Below are 16,290 nucleotides of genomic sequence, written 5' to 3' on the forward strand. Positions count from 1 at the left end.
TGTGCTATGTGACCCTAGGGGCTGATCACTTAACATCTGAACCTCAATTTTCTCATCTGTGAAACAGGAATAATAATATCTACCCACAGAGATGTAATGATAATTAAATGAGTTAATCTGTATAAAGGGCTTATACCAGTGACATACACAAAAAGTTCTATGCAAGTATTTGCTCTAATAATATAACATTATCATTATTCTCATCAACATCAGCATCTTTTCTTTGCAAACTGCTTGAAAGGGGCAGCTGCAGAAACAGCTGGAAACAAAGTAATCTTGGAGCTGGGAAGATGGGGAAGGAGGCTGGAATAGACAAGGTCCTGGGGGCAGCAATTAGAAGAGTCATTAGCTTTGGAACTTTGAAACAATAGACATTCATGATGTGTGAGAAAGTATGATACACAACTGCATGATCTTAATTACACAAAAATGGATGCTTAGTTGTGTAAATACACAAACGAGACCTAGAAGGACACATCAAATGGTAAACTGCCCATGATTTTGGAGGACTGTGTCTTCTGCTTCTTGTGTTTTTTGGTTTCCTAGTATGCACACGTTAACTTTTAAGAAATAAATGTTTTTCTAAAAATCTTTTTTAAAAAAGTCACTGCAGAAGTGATGCAGCAAGTGTGCACCTGAAGGAGGGCATCCCCTTAATTTACAAACCCTGCTCCTAAAAAGTCAAGGCAAGACTCACATGAATGCCCATGGGATGGGGGGGGGGGGGGGGAGCGGGGGGCAAGTCCCAAAGGTGAAGGCAGGAGGCAGAGGTGGCTCCTTCCAAGGGCCATGGGGAAAAGAGTGACTAATCAGTATTTGTTGGCAAATAGAAGGAGCAAGATGCCAACTGGAGGCTGCTGGCCACCTGCAGAAAGGAGCAATGTGGCGAGCACTGGGCGGGGTGAGGAGACCCACTGACTGGCAGCTTTCATGCACACACTGAATGAATGAGCCAATCTCTGCAGCCCTGTTATGGAGGGATAGCAGAGAGACCTCCAGGCACCGGCATCCGATGAGCAACGCACCCGTTTCAGCGGCTGATAAAAAGCGACCTAAGGACAGTGTCCCCATCAATGCTCAGAGTCTGAAAAGCTCTGAACACAACCCCCGCCCCTCCTCGGCAGCAGGTTAAAGACCAGGATTAGCCCTTTTCTCTGGTAGAAGGAAAAGGCAGAGTTTGCAGTAGGCCCAGCCATGGTAATTTAGCAACAAAGTGGAGTCAAGAGAAGGCACTGGGCTTCATCTCAAAGTCCAGCCCAGAGCCAGTAAGTTTTCTGCAGAACTTAGTCATGAACCTTGCTGTGAACACACCCTCCCTAAAACAAATATTTGGCAAGCTCTGAATAATACATATCCTGACAGCAGCCATGGCCTAGGAGGCGAGCTCTAAACGAAGGGGAGGGGTCAGAATATCTGCAGGAGACGGGGAGGAGCAGAACAGGACCAGAAATGACTGCAAGCCTGCCAAAGGCTGCCCGCAGCCTGATCACAGGGTTCTCAATGAGCCCACCACCCACCACAACCAGATGGGGAAGCAGGAGGGTGGACAGGCCCTTCTGAGCACACGCATGGCCTCAGCCAGCAAAGGAAGGCAGCCCTTCCGTTGGCCGGGGTTACAAGTGTGAGAGGAAGGGATGGTGACTTTCCAGGCAAGGCCCTGCCCTCGCTGCTTTCCACGCCAAGGTCTCGTAGGAGACTATTCAGTTGGGAAGCCAGGAGCCCTTTAGAATAGTCCTGGGGCTCTGAACTCAGATTCCTGCTGTCCCACAAGGTGACAGCCACAACCAACAAGGCTTAGGCCTTGGGGAACTGGGTGAGGAGGACAATGACTTGGAAGAAGGGCTTTCACCCAAGGGCTCTGCTCTCCCTCTGCTGGGGAACCACCCCAGGATCCTTAGGGAATGAATGCATTTACCCGCTGGGCCTCCTCTTTATACCCCTCACCTGAAAGGCCCAGTAGCCCCCTCCCATTCACCAGCTCATTCACACGGTGGGGATCTCTTCAGGCAGTCACACCCTTCCACCCAGGAGTCCTTCTCTATGTGTGCCTATGATGGACTCGTCCAGGGGCTTGGCCCACCACTGCTCTGGGGCTGGTTCCTGGGGATACCCTGGAGCCTGATGCTTAGGCCACAGGGGCTAGCCAGAAGGGAAGTAGAGACCTACCTGGCTTCCACTGCCATGCATGATGTTCTCTGGGGTGTCGTAAGCCTCAGACTCCATATGAACAGCCTGGTTCTGCTCGTGATTCACCTGCACCCGCAGAATTCGAAAGGAAGATCCGCCAAGATCCAGGGCGATGAAATCTCCCTTCTCTGTTAGGGAGACAATAACATCACATCAGATTCAAGTGCCCTGGGAAGGCCACACGCTTCACCCACTTCTCAACAGGGTCTGGCCCCACTGCACTGTGCTTTCGGCCACAAAACAGGAGTCATGTAGACCCCATCACTCTACAGCCCCACCTGGAAGAGTGGGCAAGAGAAGCCCTCTCCCAGCCGGGTGTCCCTAGGCAGACAGCTTTACACAGTCCCGCTCAGTCCCAACTGCAGGAGAACCAAAGTATGGACTTCATTAAAGTCCCAACCATCGTTCTCCAATTCTTTAACCCTTCTCACAAACGGCTATGTTATACATAAAGTAAAAATAAAAACAGCATTTCAACTCAGAGAAAACCCTACATCTGAGGTCTATTCCATGCCTTGAGTTCCTTCCCCATGAGACACCAATTCCAGCTAGCCCATAGCTCCACTGATTCCCCAGGGGATTTTTTTTAAATTGTAGTAAAATACACATAACATAAAATTTTCCACTGCAACCATTTCTCAGTGTACAACTCATTGACATTAAATATGTTTACAATGTCACACAACTACCACTACCATTCTCAAAAATTTTCATCATCCCAAACAGAACCTCTATAACCATTAAGCAGTAATTCCCCATTTCCCCTGTCCCCAGCCCCAGGCAAACACTATTCTACTTTTTATTTCTATGAATTTGCCTACTCCAGATATTTCTCATAAACAAAATTATACAGTATTTGTCCTTTAGTGTCTGGCTTATTTCACATTGTATCAAGTCTCAAGGGTTTATCTATGTTATAGCCTATATCAGTAGTTCACTCCTTTTTCAGGCTGGATGATATTTCATTGTATGTGTATCCATTCATCAGACACTGGACACTCGTGTTGTTTCTGCCCAGGGGATGTTTTTAACAGAAGACCCTCCTGGTCACACAAGAGTAAACTGGCTTGAACTGGTTTTATTCCTCACGACCAATGTGAGCGTGACTGGGGTGGACCTCAGTGGGTTAGAGAAATACAACAGGCCTGCGTGTCAAGACTACCATAGAGCACCGATGGAGGTGGCCGTGATGAGAAACCAAACCACTAAGCCACCATCTAACAGTCTTTATCCTAGGTACCCTCCAAAATCAATGAAAATCTGTTAATTTTGCTTCTGATGTTACATTATCACTGTCTCACTATCACCTTATTTTCTTGATGATGACTTTTGAAGCATAAGAGTTTATAATTTTGATGAAGTGCGACTTATCTTTTCTTCTGTGGTTAATGCTTTTGGTGTCATATCTAAAAATCCATTGCCAAATTCAAGGTCACAAAGATTTGTACCTATGTTTCCTTCTAAGAGTTTTATAGTTTTAGTTCTTACATTGAGGTATTTTATTCTTTTTGAGTTAACTTGTGTATATGGTCTGAAGTAGAGGTTCAGCTTCCTTCTTTGGCACGTGGATTGTTGTTGCTTTAGTTGCTGAGCAGTGTTTTTTGCGAGCCAATGGACTATAACCCACCAGGTTCCTCTGTCCATGGATTTCCCAGGCAAGAATACTAGAGTGGGTTGCCATTTCCTTCTCCAGAGGATCTTCCCAACCCAGGGATCGAACCCCTGTCTCCTATGTCTCCTGCACTCGCAGGCAGATTCTTTACCACTGAGCTACCAGGTAGCCACTGTCAAATAGCAACACCATTTGCTAAACAGACTATTCTTTCCCTCACTGAAAAGTCTTGACACCCTTGTCAAAAATCAAGTGACCATAAATGTATGGATTTCTGAACTCCCAATTCTCTTTTTCCCCCAGTTTTGAGATCTAATTGACATAATGAACGCTCAATTCTGATTCATTGGCCTGTATATCTACCCTAACAGCAGTACCACACTGACCTGACTGCTTTCGAAATTTGAAACACGGAAGTGAAAGTTCTTCTTTTGCAACATTGTTTTCACTATTTTGAGCCCCTTGATGTTTTTATTTTATTTTTTTTAAGTAATGGATTGTTGGGTTTTTTAAACTTCTTTTTTATAAACTGACACCCTCTTTGTATTTGATTCCAACAAACTTTAGGCTCTGACACACTGCTCTATTTCTGGAACTTAGAATGGTTGTTTGGCAGATATGAACACAACCAATATTGATACTTGAATTAATGAGGGTGGCAAAGGAATCGAGGAATAAACCAAAGACATCTACAACTGAATTTCTGTTCTTATCCTGTCAAGCTGTTTGAGGGAAAAACCACAACTTAGGATTCTTTACATCCGCCCTTGGTACCCAGGGTAGTTCAATAAATGCTTGGTAGCTGCTTGATCACAAGGGCTGGCGGCCCATTCATTCATTCAAGGAAGTTTGGCTTGTTGTTCATTAAACAGGAAGCAGTTATACCACTGATTAGTTGTTTGTTTTCTTAGTAACAGCTTTACTGAGAAATAATTAAAATATCACATTTGATTTTTTTTAATTTTTATTATTTGGCCATGCCACATGGCTCAAGAGGGCATGGGCATCAAACCCATGCCCCCTGCAATAAAAGAGTGAAGTCCTAACTGCATGACTGGACTACCAAGGAAGTCTCCATCTATCACATTTTAAAGTGTACAGTCTGGTAAGTTTTAGTATATTTACTTCACCACTATCTAATTACAGAAATTTTTCATCATCCACAAAAGAAACTCTATACCCATTAGCAGTCACTCCCCATTTCCTCCCAAACTGCCTCATCCACTAACAACCACTAATCTAGTGTCTGTCTCAAGAGATTTCCTTATTCTGGACATTTCATTACAATGGACACATACAATATGTGGTCCCCTGTGGCTGACTTCTTTCATGTACCATAATGTTTTCAAGGTTCACCTGCATTGAAGCATATACCAGTACCTCATTCCTTTCTGTGACGAGTTATATTCCACAGTATGGGTATACCACATGATGTTGCTGTTTTAAAACTGCTTCTGTGGTCACAACAAACTGTGGACAATTCTTAAAGAGATTGGAATATCAGACCACCTTACCTGCCTCCTGAGAAACCTGTATGCAAGTCAAGAAGCAACATCTAGAACCAGGCATGGAACAATGGACTGGTTCAAAATTGGGAAAGGAGTATGTCAAGGTTCCTTGTCACCCTGCTTATTTAACTTGAATGCAGAGTACATCAAGCAAAATGCCAGGTTGGATGAATCACAAGCTAGAAACAAGGTTGCCAGGAGAAATGTCAATAACCCCAGATATGCAGATGATACCATCCTAATGGCACAAAACAAAGAAGAACTATAAAGCCTCTTGATGAAGGTGAAAGGAGAGTGAAAAAGTTGGCTTAAAACTCAACGTTCAAAAAACTAAGATCACAGCATCCAGCCCCATCACTTCATGGCAAATAGATACAGAAAAAATGGAAACCATGACAGACTTTATTTTCTTGGGCTTCAAAATCACTGCAGACGGTGACTGCACCGATGAAATTAAGACACTAGCTCCTTGGAAGAAAAGCTATGACAAACCTAGACAGTATATTAAAAAGCAGAGACAACACTTTGCCAACAAAGGTCTGTATAGTCCAAGCTATGGTTTTTAGGGTAGTCATGTACAGACGTGAGAGCTGGACCATAAAGAAGGCTAAGCACCAAAGAATTGTTGCTTTCAAACTGTGGTGCTGGAGAAGACTCTTTGATCCCTTGGACATCAAGGAGATCAAGCCAGTCAGTACTAAAGGAAATCAACCCTGAATGTTCAGGAAGGACTGATGTTGAAGCTAAAGTACCAACACTTTGGCCACTTGATGTGAAGAGCCAACTCCCTGGAAAAGACCTGATGCTGGGAAAGACTGAGGGCAGGAGGAGAAGGGGGCGACAGAGGACAGATGGTTGGATGGCATCACTGACTCAATGACATGAGTTTGAGCAATCTCGGGGAGATAGTGAAGGACAGGGAAGTCCGGTGTGCTGCAGTCCATCGGATCACAGAGTTGAACACAGCTTAGCAACTGAACAACAATGATCCAAAGGAAAGAGACCAAGTGAGAATGCTAGGAAGAAGGCGTCTCAGCTTTGTGAGAAATTCTGACCCTGATGTTATAGGTCATTCAAATTAGTTTAGGGTTTTCCCTGAGTTCCCATCAGAATCCTAATTCCAATAGTGCTTACACTACTACTGGGTAAAAAAATAAATTTGGTATGAAAGGGTTCCTTCTCAGGAGAATGAATTACTAGAACATCAGAAACACTATCTTCACTATCATTCATTGAGCCTGTCTGTTCTCCAACTGCTAAGTACTTCTTATGCCTCATTTTAATTTTAACCCCTCTCCACTCTATGAAGTAGGTACTATTATGATCCCCATTCTGCAGATGAGCAAGTAAAGTCTAGGAGGGGTTAGGGAACTTGCCCAAGCGCACAGCCAGTAAGTGACAGAGCCAGAATTTGAATCCAAAGCCTGATTCATAGCCATTGGATACAACGGCCTCTTGGACAGACCTCAGGAACAAGGATCCCCAGGGACAGCATTAGAGTGAGATGTCAGCACGTCAGGAATGGCTACATCTCTCTATAAACCACTTGTATACAGGTAAACAGTACACACAAAAGCAAACACTGTGCTAGGATAAAAATATGGGTGCTTTTCCTTCCTAACATTTTTATTTAATTAATTTATTTACTGTTTTAACTTAAAAAATAAAGCCAGTTATTTATTTCACGTTTTGTACCGGCTTTCATCATAACTTAAAAAAATAGCTTGAGAAATCTTGATAAATCAGTCAGGTCAAAAGTCTCATCTTCAGTTGAATCAAGGGACTAATAAGTAAAAGCAGGTTCTTGTGCTCAAGTTCCACATGATGGTGGGGGATCTCTTGCTTATTGGTGTCATTGTCAACACACAACAGGTAAGAGTTTTAGCCCTTTGTGCAGGAAGGAATCCGGTTTCAGGCAGTACCTCTGAAGCCCCAGGTCTCAAGTTTTCAAGCAGGATAAGTTAAATGATCTCATCTGCCTCTAGGTCAGGGAAGAACCTGGCCTTAGGGTGCATGGAGCCGGCCCACACTTCTGCAGCTCTGTAAGACCCCTGCCCCATCCCAGCCTCCCACCAGTCTGTCCACCCCATTTCTCCTTTTTTTTTTTTTTTAAACAAACACAGGTCAATAGGGTTTCAGGGAATTAGGGGCAGAGAAGGAGACCAGAAAAGTTAGCCTTGAGATGATTTGTGAAGGGGCCTCTCCCTGAAGGCATTTTACAAGAGGTCACTGTTAAGCCCAATGCAGCCCCTGATCCTTTCCTGAGCAGTGACCCTGATTCCAGGGTGTGTCTGTGCTTGCTAAAAGAAATGGCAGTTGGCATCTCTTCTGTAAATCACATTTACAGCTCAGGAAATATGGGACAAATATTAACTCGCCTTCTCAACCTATGGATACAGTAGCTCCAACCAAACCTGCTGAATGACTTGCTCATGGTCACACCTGCGGCAAGGCCAGGGCCCTTCCCTTTCCTTAGTCACTCACATACTTCCAAATACTGGGATGCTCATTTACATGTATATATATATACACGTAAAAGTTTTACCTTCCTCATCTGGGTGATGAGCAATTTGAAGGCAAGGGCAATTTAGCATGCTTGCTTCCTTCTCCCCAGTACTGAGTCCCACATACAGTAGGCAAATCAGAAAATGTTTGCAGCTAATTCAGTTAGAACTCAAGTTTAGTTTAAGTCCCTCAGTCGTGTCCAACTCTTTGCGACCCCATGGACTATAGCCTACTAGGCTCCTCAGTCCATGGGATTTTCCAGGCAAGAACACTGGAGTGGGTTGCCATTTCCTTCTCCAGGGGATCTTCCCGACCCAGGGATCAAACCCGGGTCTCCCACATTGTAGGCAGATGCTTTACCATCTGAGCTACCAGGGAAGACCTACCTGGGTTAAATGCATGGTCTGTTCAGCCCTATCCCCTGCCAGGCAAAGGACACCAAGGAATGACTTCGGGCAAGGACAGCAAGGTTTCTGGAAAGCTTTGTTTGCTGTCTGGCGTCTCTTTAGATAACCACCCTTCCCATTTTTTCATATGAATTGGGGGTGGGGTTGACTGCCTAGTCCAGCTCCAGGGGAATCAACATGTGACCCAAGAGCAGTCCCCAACTTTGGCCAATGTGATTGGTTCAGGGTGGGCACATGACCCACATCAGCCAATCACCACCTTCTCTAAGACTACCCTGGAACCTCTAATTTGGAGATGAGGTGTCAGCTACAGCTGCTGGGGCTATCTCTGCCCCCATAAGGGAGAGGCAGCCTATGAATGAAGCCTTGATTAAGAGACAGATGAAGCCTTGGTTACAGGAGCCAACTTACAATTACATTTTCCATTATGTGAACCAAGAATTCCCTTTCTTGCTAGGCTGCTGGGTTCAATATTCTTTACTAGGCAATGGGCGCTCCAAATAGCAACTTGCCCTCCATAAAGGATGTATCCTCCCCTTTATCTGAGTTGGTCCCCCCAGTCAGAGCTATGGTGTTCAATCACCCAGCTGCAGAGGAACCAGAGTTGTAGTCTGTGGGCTCATCCACATTACGAGGGGTATTGGGGTGGGGGTGAGACAGCCTGCCTTCGCTTCCCCCCTTTTTTTGTCTCCTCCCTCCCATAACATCACAGGGATGCTGGCGAATTCTGAAAAGCTCTGACATTTTCCTCCAGGGCTAGACCGCTACATTTAGGTCTGAGGGGTAGGGGTCCTTTGACCACATCAGATGGGAAGGGCCTTCCAAAGTTGGGAAATTCTTTCAAAGAATTCTTTGTTGTTGTTCAGTCGCTAAGCTATCCCCGATTCTTTTGTGACCCCACAGACCCTGCCAGGCTCCTCTGTCCATGGGATTTCCCAGGCAAGAATACTGGAATGGGTTGTCATTTCCTTCTCCAGGGGATCTTCCTGACCCAGGGATTGAACCCACGTCTCCTGCATCGGCAGGCAGATTCTTTACCACTGAGCCAGCAGGGAAGCTCATAAAGAATCTTTAGAAAGTCAGTTATTAAGTTATAATGATGACCAGCAGAACAATGACTCTCGGTAACTCTCACGGTGGTTTGCAGTTTCCAAAGCACTTTGATCCTTTTGACAGCCTTGTGAGGCAGGCATAGCAGGACTGCCACACCCATTTTACAGATGAGGAAATGGAGGCTTAGAGCAGTTAAGTGACTTCTCCAAGGTCACACAGATAATAAGCAGCAGAGCCAGAGTTTATCCAGTGGTCTGAAACTCTATTTTTTCCTTCAGTTTCAAGTTTAGTCTCCTTGCAGCAGTTGGCTTTCCTCTAACTTCCTCTTCAAATCTTTGGCTTCAACCTTCCTGCCTGCCGCTGCCGAGACTTCATCCTACATTTCCCATTTCCACTGAAGCCAAGAAGAACTGCTCTTCTATAGAAGGCTCATTAAACAAAGCAACTGAAGGGCCCCTGGCAACTCTCCACTTTCTAATGACAGCCATTATTACCAGCAAATAATGGAAAACAAACACTGAAACAGATGTCTCTCTTGAGTCCAGACCTGTGCTGGAATACAGGGCAAACAAAAACTCAGCGTTCATGAAATGCCTCCCTTTGCCTGCTCCGTGAATTAATCCTGTACACGAGACACAAAGCCTCCCGTCTGCCATCCTGCTAGCCGATGAGAGTTTACACCTTCATCAGAAACCCAACTGGAACGCTAGGCATTTAGGAGGTTTCATCAAATGGGAGAATTTCTGAGATAATCCAACCATCTTCCCACATAAGGACAGAGAAAGGTAAGTCAACAGCCCAAATGCAGTGAGAAAAGGAAATGTTTTCCTTCCTTTGGCTGGAAAGCAGTATATCTTAAGCCCCACCAACTTAACTGTGAGTGTGCTAAGTCGCTCCAGTCATGTCTGACCCTTTGCAATCCTATGGACTATAGCCCGCCAGACTCCTCTGTCCATGAGGATTCTCCAGGCAAGAATACTAGAGTAGGTTGCCATGCCCTCCCTCCAGGGGATCTTCCTGACCCAGGGATCTTACATCTCCTGCATCGGCAGGTGTGTTCTTTACTGCTAGCGCCACCTGGGAAGTCCAGGAAGAAGTGTGTTAGTCGTCCAGTCGTGTCTGACTCTGCGACCCCATGGACTGTAGCCCGCCAGGCTCCTCTATCCATGGGATTTCCCAGGCAAGAATACTGGAGTGGGTTACCATTCCCTTCTCCAGGGGTTCTTCCCGACCAAGGGATCAAACCTGGGTCTCCCGTACTGCAGGCAGATTCTTTACCACCTGAGTCACCAGGGAAAGCCCAGGACCACACCGCAAATCAAACATTCTAAACTTATCCTTTGGGCGAGAGCACAATAAGGAACCACAAAGCAGAAACAAGGAAATCTTCAACTCAATTTACCCTCAAGGAGCTTACAATCTAATTGATACTTACAGTATCCTGAGTGATAAATGACAAGATGAGAAAAAAAGGGGAGGTTTCCCAAGTGAGAACCAAAGTCGGGCAGGCCTTCTGACAGAAGCTGTATACAGGTGGGCAGCTATCCCCAGAAACTGGGCACCTTTGAACAAGGGTTTCTGTTTAGCCAAGTCACCAGCTTAAAAAGGCTTCAGTATCTTCCTCCTTTATGTATTATTCATATCTCCCGTTGCAAAAAGGATATGCAGCAGCTAAAAGCCACTTTAGGGTTTTGTGTCTTTTTTTAACCTAATGTACAGATTACTTGAGAGCAATTAAAGAAAAAGCACTGCCCATTAAAATCGTCAAAAGGGGGGGAAATTAACAAAAATGGGCTGATAACATTTTCAAAAAAATCAATAGAGTTTCAAAAATCAACGATTTTCAGTAATCCAGTCATCAGGGTCAAGGTCAGCAGGAAAGGAAAGGTTGGTTTCTCCCTCTGACTTGGAAGTCACATCACCGTTTGAAGGGCAGGGCCACCTCTCCACTGCAGTGATTCCAATTTATCCTTTGGTGGTTTGGGATTACCACTAATTCTGTCACTGACTAATTATACAGGTGAAGCAGTAATTAACATCTCGAAAAGAGACTGGCATCATGGTTTACTACGAAGGAGACCTACATTCTGGCTCCTCCAAGGGACCTCGAGGTTGGAGGCACTTCCATCAGAAAGTGGCAGGGACTGGACTGGTGTCAGGTAGCCAAGGCCTTGGCATCAGTGTCAGTGTCTATGTGGGGCTGGAGGGACCATTCCAGGAGGAGTGTGGGCCCCTGGACACCTGACTTGAGCCCAGCCATGAATATTAGGAACAGTCATAGAGAGAAGAGCTATACAGTATATTACGGTTGCACGGTATCCACCCCCGCCCCCCCCCACCAAAAGGTATTTCTGTAGAAGTCCTAACCCTGGGTACCTGTAAACGTGGCCTTACTTGGAAAAACGTCTTTTTAGATGATGTAATCGGATGAAGAGGAGGTCATGAGTGTGGGTTCTAATCTGACCGGTATCCTTATTAGAGGAAAATGCCGCATGACGACAGAGGCTGAGAATGGAGAGATGCAGCTACACACCAAGGAAGGTCAGGGACTGACAGCCACCACCAGAAGCCAGGAAGAGGCAAGGAAAGACTTAATCCAGTGTCTCAGAAGGAGCACGGCCCCATGGACACCTTGATTTTGGACTTCAAGCTTCCAGAACTGTGAGACAATCACTCTCATGTAGAGCCACCCGGTTCACAGTACGTCATTACAGCAGCCTTGGAAGCTAGCACAGAGCAGAAGAAACAGTCACCAGGAAGGGCAGAGGGAGGCGGAGCTGGGGAAGGGCGAGCAGTGCAGGCGGGGGCCCAGGGCCTCAGGGTGGGTCCCTGGGGCTCAGGGCTTCGGCGTCTCCCCTTCCTCCTCCTCCTGCTCTCAGCACTGCTCTGCGCTGCCGAGAGGCCCTGAACATTTAGTCCCATTCACTTCACTTCACCCTGGACAAGAAGAGAGGCTCAGAAGGAGGCATGGGGCCCAGGCTGCTGGCTCCAGCTCCACAAACTCTAGGACAGCATTTCCCAACATGGGCGTAACCACCACCTACATCATCACATTTGAGACACCACTGATTGTGGACACACCGTTATTTTATGTAATGCGAAGAGAGTAAAAAGTGCTGCTCACAGTAATTTAAAGAGGCAACTACTGCACAATGCACTGCTAATTTCAGAGGACTCAACAAAAAAGACAAAAATAGGGTCTCAAAATAGATGAGATAGAGTAGTAAATATTGGGGAAAGAGCAAACAGGTTTGGGGAAAAGGCAGGTAGCCGGGTTTAACAGGTTTCCCTCCTCCAGGACTGCTCAGGGCCTTAGCACCCTGGTATCTGCTTCCGATTTCTTTTGTTTTCATTTTGATTTCTCCATGCCACGTAATATATGGGAACTTAGTTCCGACCAGGGATCAAATCCAGGCCCCCTGCACTGGACGCACAGGGTCCTAACCTCGGGACTACCAAGTCCCTGCTTTGAATCTCTAAGAGGGATCTTTGGAAATGTTGTTTTTCCCAAATAAGAATGCATTTGGAGCGCTGTTTTCAAATGGCTAGATTACTAGTGTATCTGGATCACACTTTGAGTCCCTCGGCCCTAAAAACAGTGTGTGAACGTACGAGGCAGGGCACCCCTGCTGACACATGGTCCATGGAAGGGAAGCTGGCTTGCAGGCAGCATTTAGGAGAGGGAAGGAGCCTCTCATGGGACATGCCAGCCAGGGGCCAGTCACACAGGATCAGGGGTCCCCCAAGCATCAGGCATCCTTCTGAGTTATCTAAGCAAAGCCAGAGCGGGGGCCCTGGGGGGCTGTCCCCCTATCTTACCCCCCTTTCCCCCCTCTCTCAGCTGACAGCATGCACAGCCACATCTCTCTTACAGAATTCAACTAACTCAGTAAAGACACAAATGCTTCTGGACATGGGTGCCATTCGGGGTTGGGAAAAGTAGGAGCAAACTACAAAGCCAGAGACATCAGAAGAAAATCCAGGGGACACTGTGGTCTGGTCACTCTGATGGCCAGAATCTCTTCGGTAGTCATAAAAGAGCCTAAACTGCTGGTAAGCAAGACCTCAAGGAAAACAAAAGGATAAAAGTGGAGTAGATTTTAAAAAGTCAAGAAACACGAGAGATACAAGGACCAGTGTGTGTGCTAAGCAAACCCCACCTGTGCCCACAGGGCACACAAAAGCACCCGCCCTTCCATGGTGTCCCAATCTTGCTCAGGATTTTAAAGGCCGGCTGCTGGCACAAGAGGACCTTCCCACTGCAGCCAGTCACTCCAACACGCAGTGCACCTGCCCATCTTTCATAAACATCAGCTGAAACAGCTGCAGTTTTCCTGATGTCCAGTTTGAAGGCTGCATATCAGATGCCTCAAATCACAGCTTTAAATGAGTCCCCAGAGCAGGGAAGAAATAGCAGGAAAGTGTAAGGGCCATACTCTCGGAGTGCATACTCAAAACCCCAAGAGAAACTTGACTTTCATAATCTCTCTCCCTCCCTTGCACACAGCAGGTGATCCCCAGCCTAGAGTACAGAACCCAGCTCAAGGCAGGATTCCTGGGCATGTGCTAAGCTGGGGTAGGCACAACACCCAACACTGGGTCAGCCAGACAGAACGACCTCCACTGAGCAAGCCAAGGCCAGGCTACACCCTCTCAGCTTCCACTCTGCCAAGTGGAGGGACTGAGGCCACTCCCCTAGGGCGGGGGCAATGACAATCCTCAGGAAGCCCCCAAATGCCCACTGTGGGACATGAGCCACCAGATGCAGACCAAGAGGATAATTTCCCTTTTCCAACCCTAGTCCCCTCACCATTTCTCTGCTTGAGGGGCTACCCTGACTTAGCGTCTATGAAATTTGTTCAAATGGGGACCTGAATCTCCCCTCTGGGTCTGAGACTCACTTGGCCACTAGGATTGCTGCTTATCTGGGATAGTACAGGGAGGCCCTGGTGCCCTGATGGAGAGATTCTCCTAACATGAACTCTTGGCTTGTTCTGGAACCTTCCATGTCCTGGAGATGTAAGAGTAATTCACACAGCATCTGGAAGATCCATGAACACTCTGCTTTCTTTCCACAAGTCACTAGACAAGTCAGGAAGATCAGGGGAAGTCAGCCTGGTCCAAACATGGTGTCCCCTATCACATGACAGAATCTCAACGGACATAAATTGGATGGATGGATGGATAGGTGAATGGATGGATGGAAGAACAGATGGATGGAACGGTGAATGGATGAATAACTGGATGAGTGAGCAAGTAAATGAACAAATGAATGAAAGTTGGAAGGATGGTTTCACAGAGCCTTCAGCCCTGAGAGCCCAATCTCTGGGTGAGAGACTCACCTGAGCCATCAGGAATGGACCTTACAAATGTTGGCAACATCTTGACTGTGGCTGTCGGATTAAAATCCCGGGAGAGGCCATTCTTCATCTCCTTTTTGAAACGATTCATGATATCTAACAGAGTTTCATCAGAGAGCCGCATGGCATAGAGATACTTGTCAATCTGGAGGAAGGATGAGAAGAAAAGAAAGTGAGGCCAAGGCTAAGGAAGGTCATTTCAGCTCCAGTCTGGCTGGAGGAGGACAGGGCGGGCAGGGTAAGGTACCCATCTGTCTAAGATAATACAGCTCCATGGCTCTGGAGCACCCATGCTGGTCCATCAATGAGCTGCCATCAACCATGCTGCTCTGAGCAGGTTTGAAAATGCTCTGAGCCCTGGTTCCTCTCCTGTAAAATGAACGACACACCTCCAAGGTCCCTACCAACCCTCGAATATTACATGGAAACTGTCCTTTGATCCCCAAGTACATGCCAGAGGCACCTTAAGCCTCCACGTGACTCCTTCCCTCTGGCTCATCCTCACATGGATGGCAGTGCCGCAGAACAAGGGCTCCCAAGCCATCACCTGGGGCTCAAATCCCAGCTCCACCACTTAACAGCTGTGTGAATTTCAGTTTCCTCAACTGAAAAACTGAGATGATAAACAGAATCTACTTCGCGGAATGTTAGAAGATCAAAGGAGACAGAGAAGCACGTAGAACACAGAAAGTGCTCAATAAACATCAGCTGTTACTAGGATCGTGAGGCAGTGGTGCTGGTGGGTTTCCTTGGGCATGACTTCTAGGTGAATGGAAACGGTGAGCAAAGGGCTGGAGCCCTTCAGAACATGGGGCTTCAGGCCCAGGGCACAGAGGCCTTAACCTCACTACCCCCAAAAGGTCTGGAACAGCCCAAGTTCCCATGCCTGTGTGCCCCTGTCATGGGGACACCTGTCATGGGGACAGCATCTGCTCCATTCACCTTGACCTCCCAGGGCCTCACAAGGAGCCTCACACATAGCAAGCTCCCAGTCAATGAAGAGACAGATTCGTGACTCAATGAGGCTGCTGAAAAGGCCTTTGATGCTGATTGGCTTCTGAGAATGGGAACTCATGCTTACATTTCGGGGTGGCTGGAAACATTCAACTCAAGGACACAGAGTAATTTCTGCATATCTTGCTCTCAGGCAGCCTTCTGGCTCTGGACTCCTGCCTCCTGCTGCTCCTGGCCCCGCCTGTCTCCTGTCTCCCAGACAAGGCAGGAGTCCTCCAGCGTCCTCTGCGGCCCGTGCCCTGCCCCCACCCCCATCGCTTCTATCACAACCACCTTTCCCTTTCCCCTCCACAATAAAGAGAAGGGCAATCAGAAACCGCCGAGAGCTGGAATAGAAATGGCCAGGACACAGCCCCAGGAGACGTGCTCTGTTCTACCGCCAAGGCTGGCAGTGCCCATCGGCAGCTCTTGCTGCAAGTCATGGCGACCAGGTGCTGGTCGGAAGAGGCAGTCGCGCGTGCATGAGCCACAGGAGTGCACAGGGCGGGGGTGGAGGGGTGGTAGGGCGGCTACTGAGTGCAAGAACGAATCAGGGCACAAGCAAGAACAAAGGCCAAAGACGAGGGAGGGAGGGTGGTCTGTGCGATGATGGAGCACATAGTGCAAGAAGGAAGCAACTGTCAGGAGCTAAGCCCTGTGCCGCC

The 16,290-nt window shown here is 47.1% G+C and overlaps 1 protein-coding gene across 1 annotated transcript in view; it reads right to left on the reverse strand.

The window, feature by feature from the left end:
* Positions 1-16,290, reverse strand: part of HK1 (hexokinase 1) — a 68,494-nt gene that overhangs the window by 37,490 nt on the left and 14,714 nt on the right. Inside the window, exons 2-3 of the mRNA XM_043476741.1 lie at positions 14,615-14,777; positions 2,167-2,315 (exon numbers count right to left, since the gene is read on the reverse strand). Coding sequence (XP_043332676.1) covers positions 2,167-2,315; positions 14,615-14,777 — 312 coding nt within the window. The remainder of the gene's footprint in view (positions 1-2,166; positions 2,316-14,614; positions 14,778-16,290) is intronic.

Source organism: Cervus canadensis, chromosome 8, assembly GCF_019320065.1.
Source record: "Cervus canadensis isolate Bull #8, Minnesota chromosome 8, ASM1932006v1, whole genome shotgun sequence".
Classification (NCBI taxonomy): Eukaryota; Metazoa; Chordata; class Mammalia; order Artiodactyla; family Cervidae; genus Cervus; species Cervus canadensis.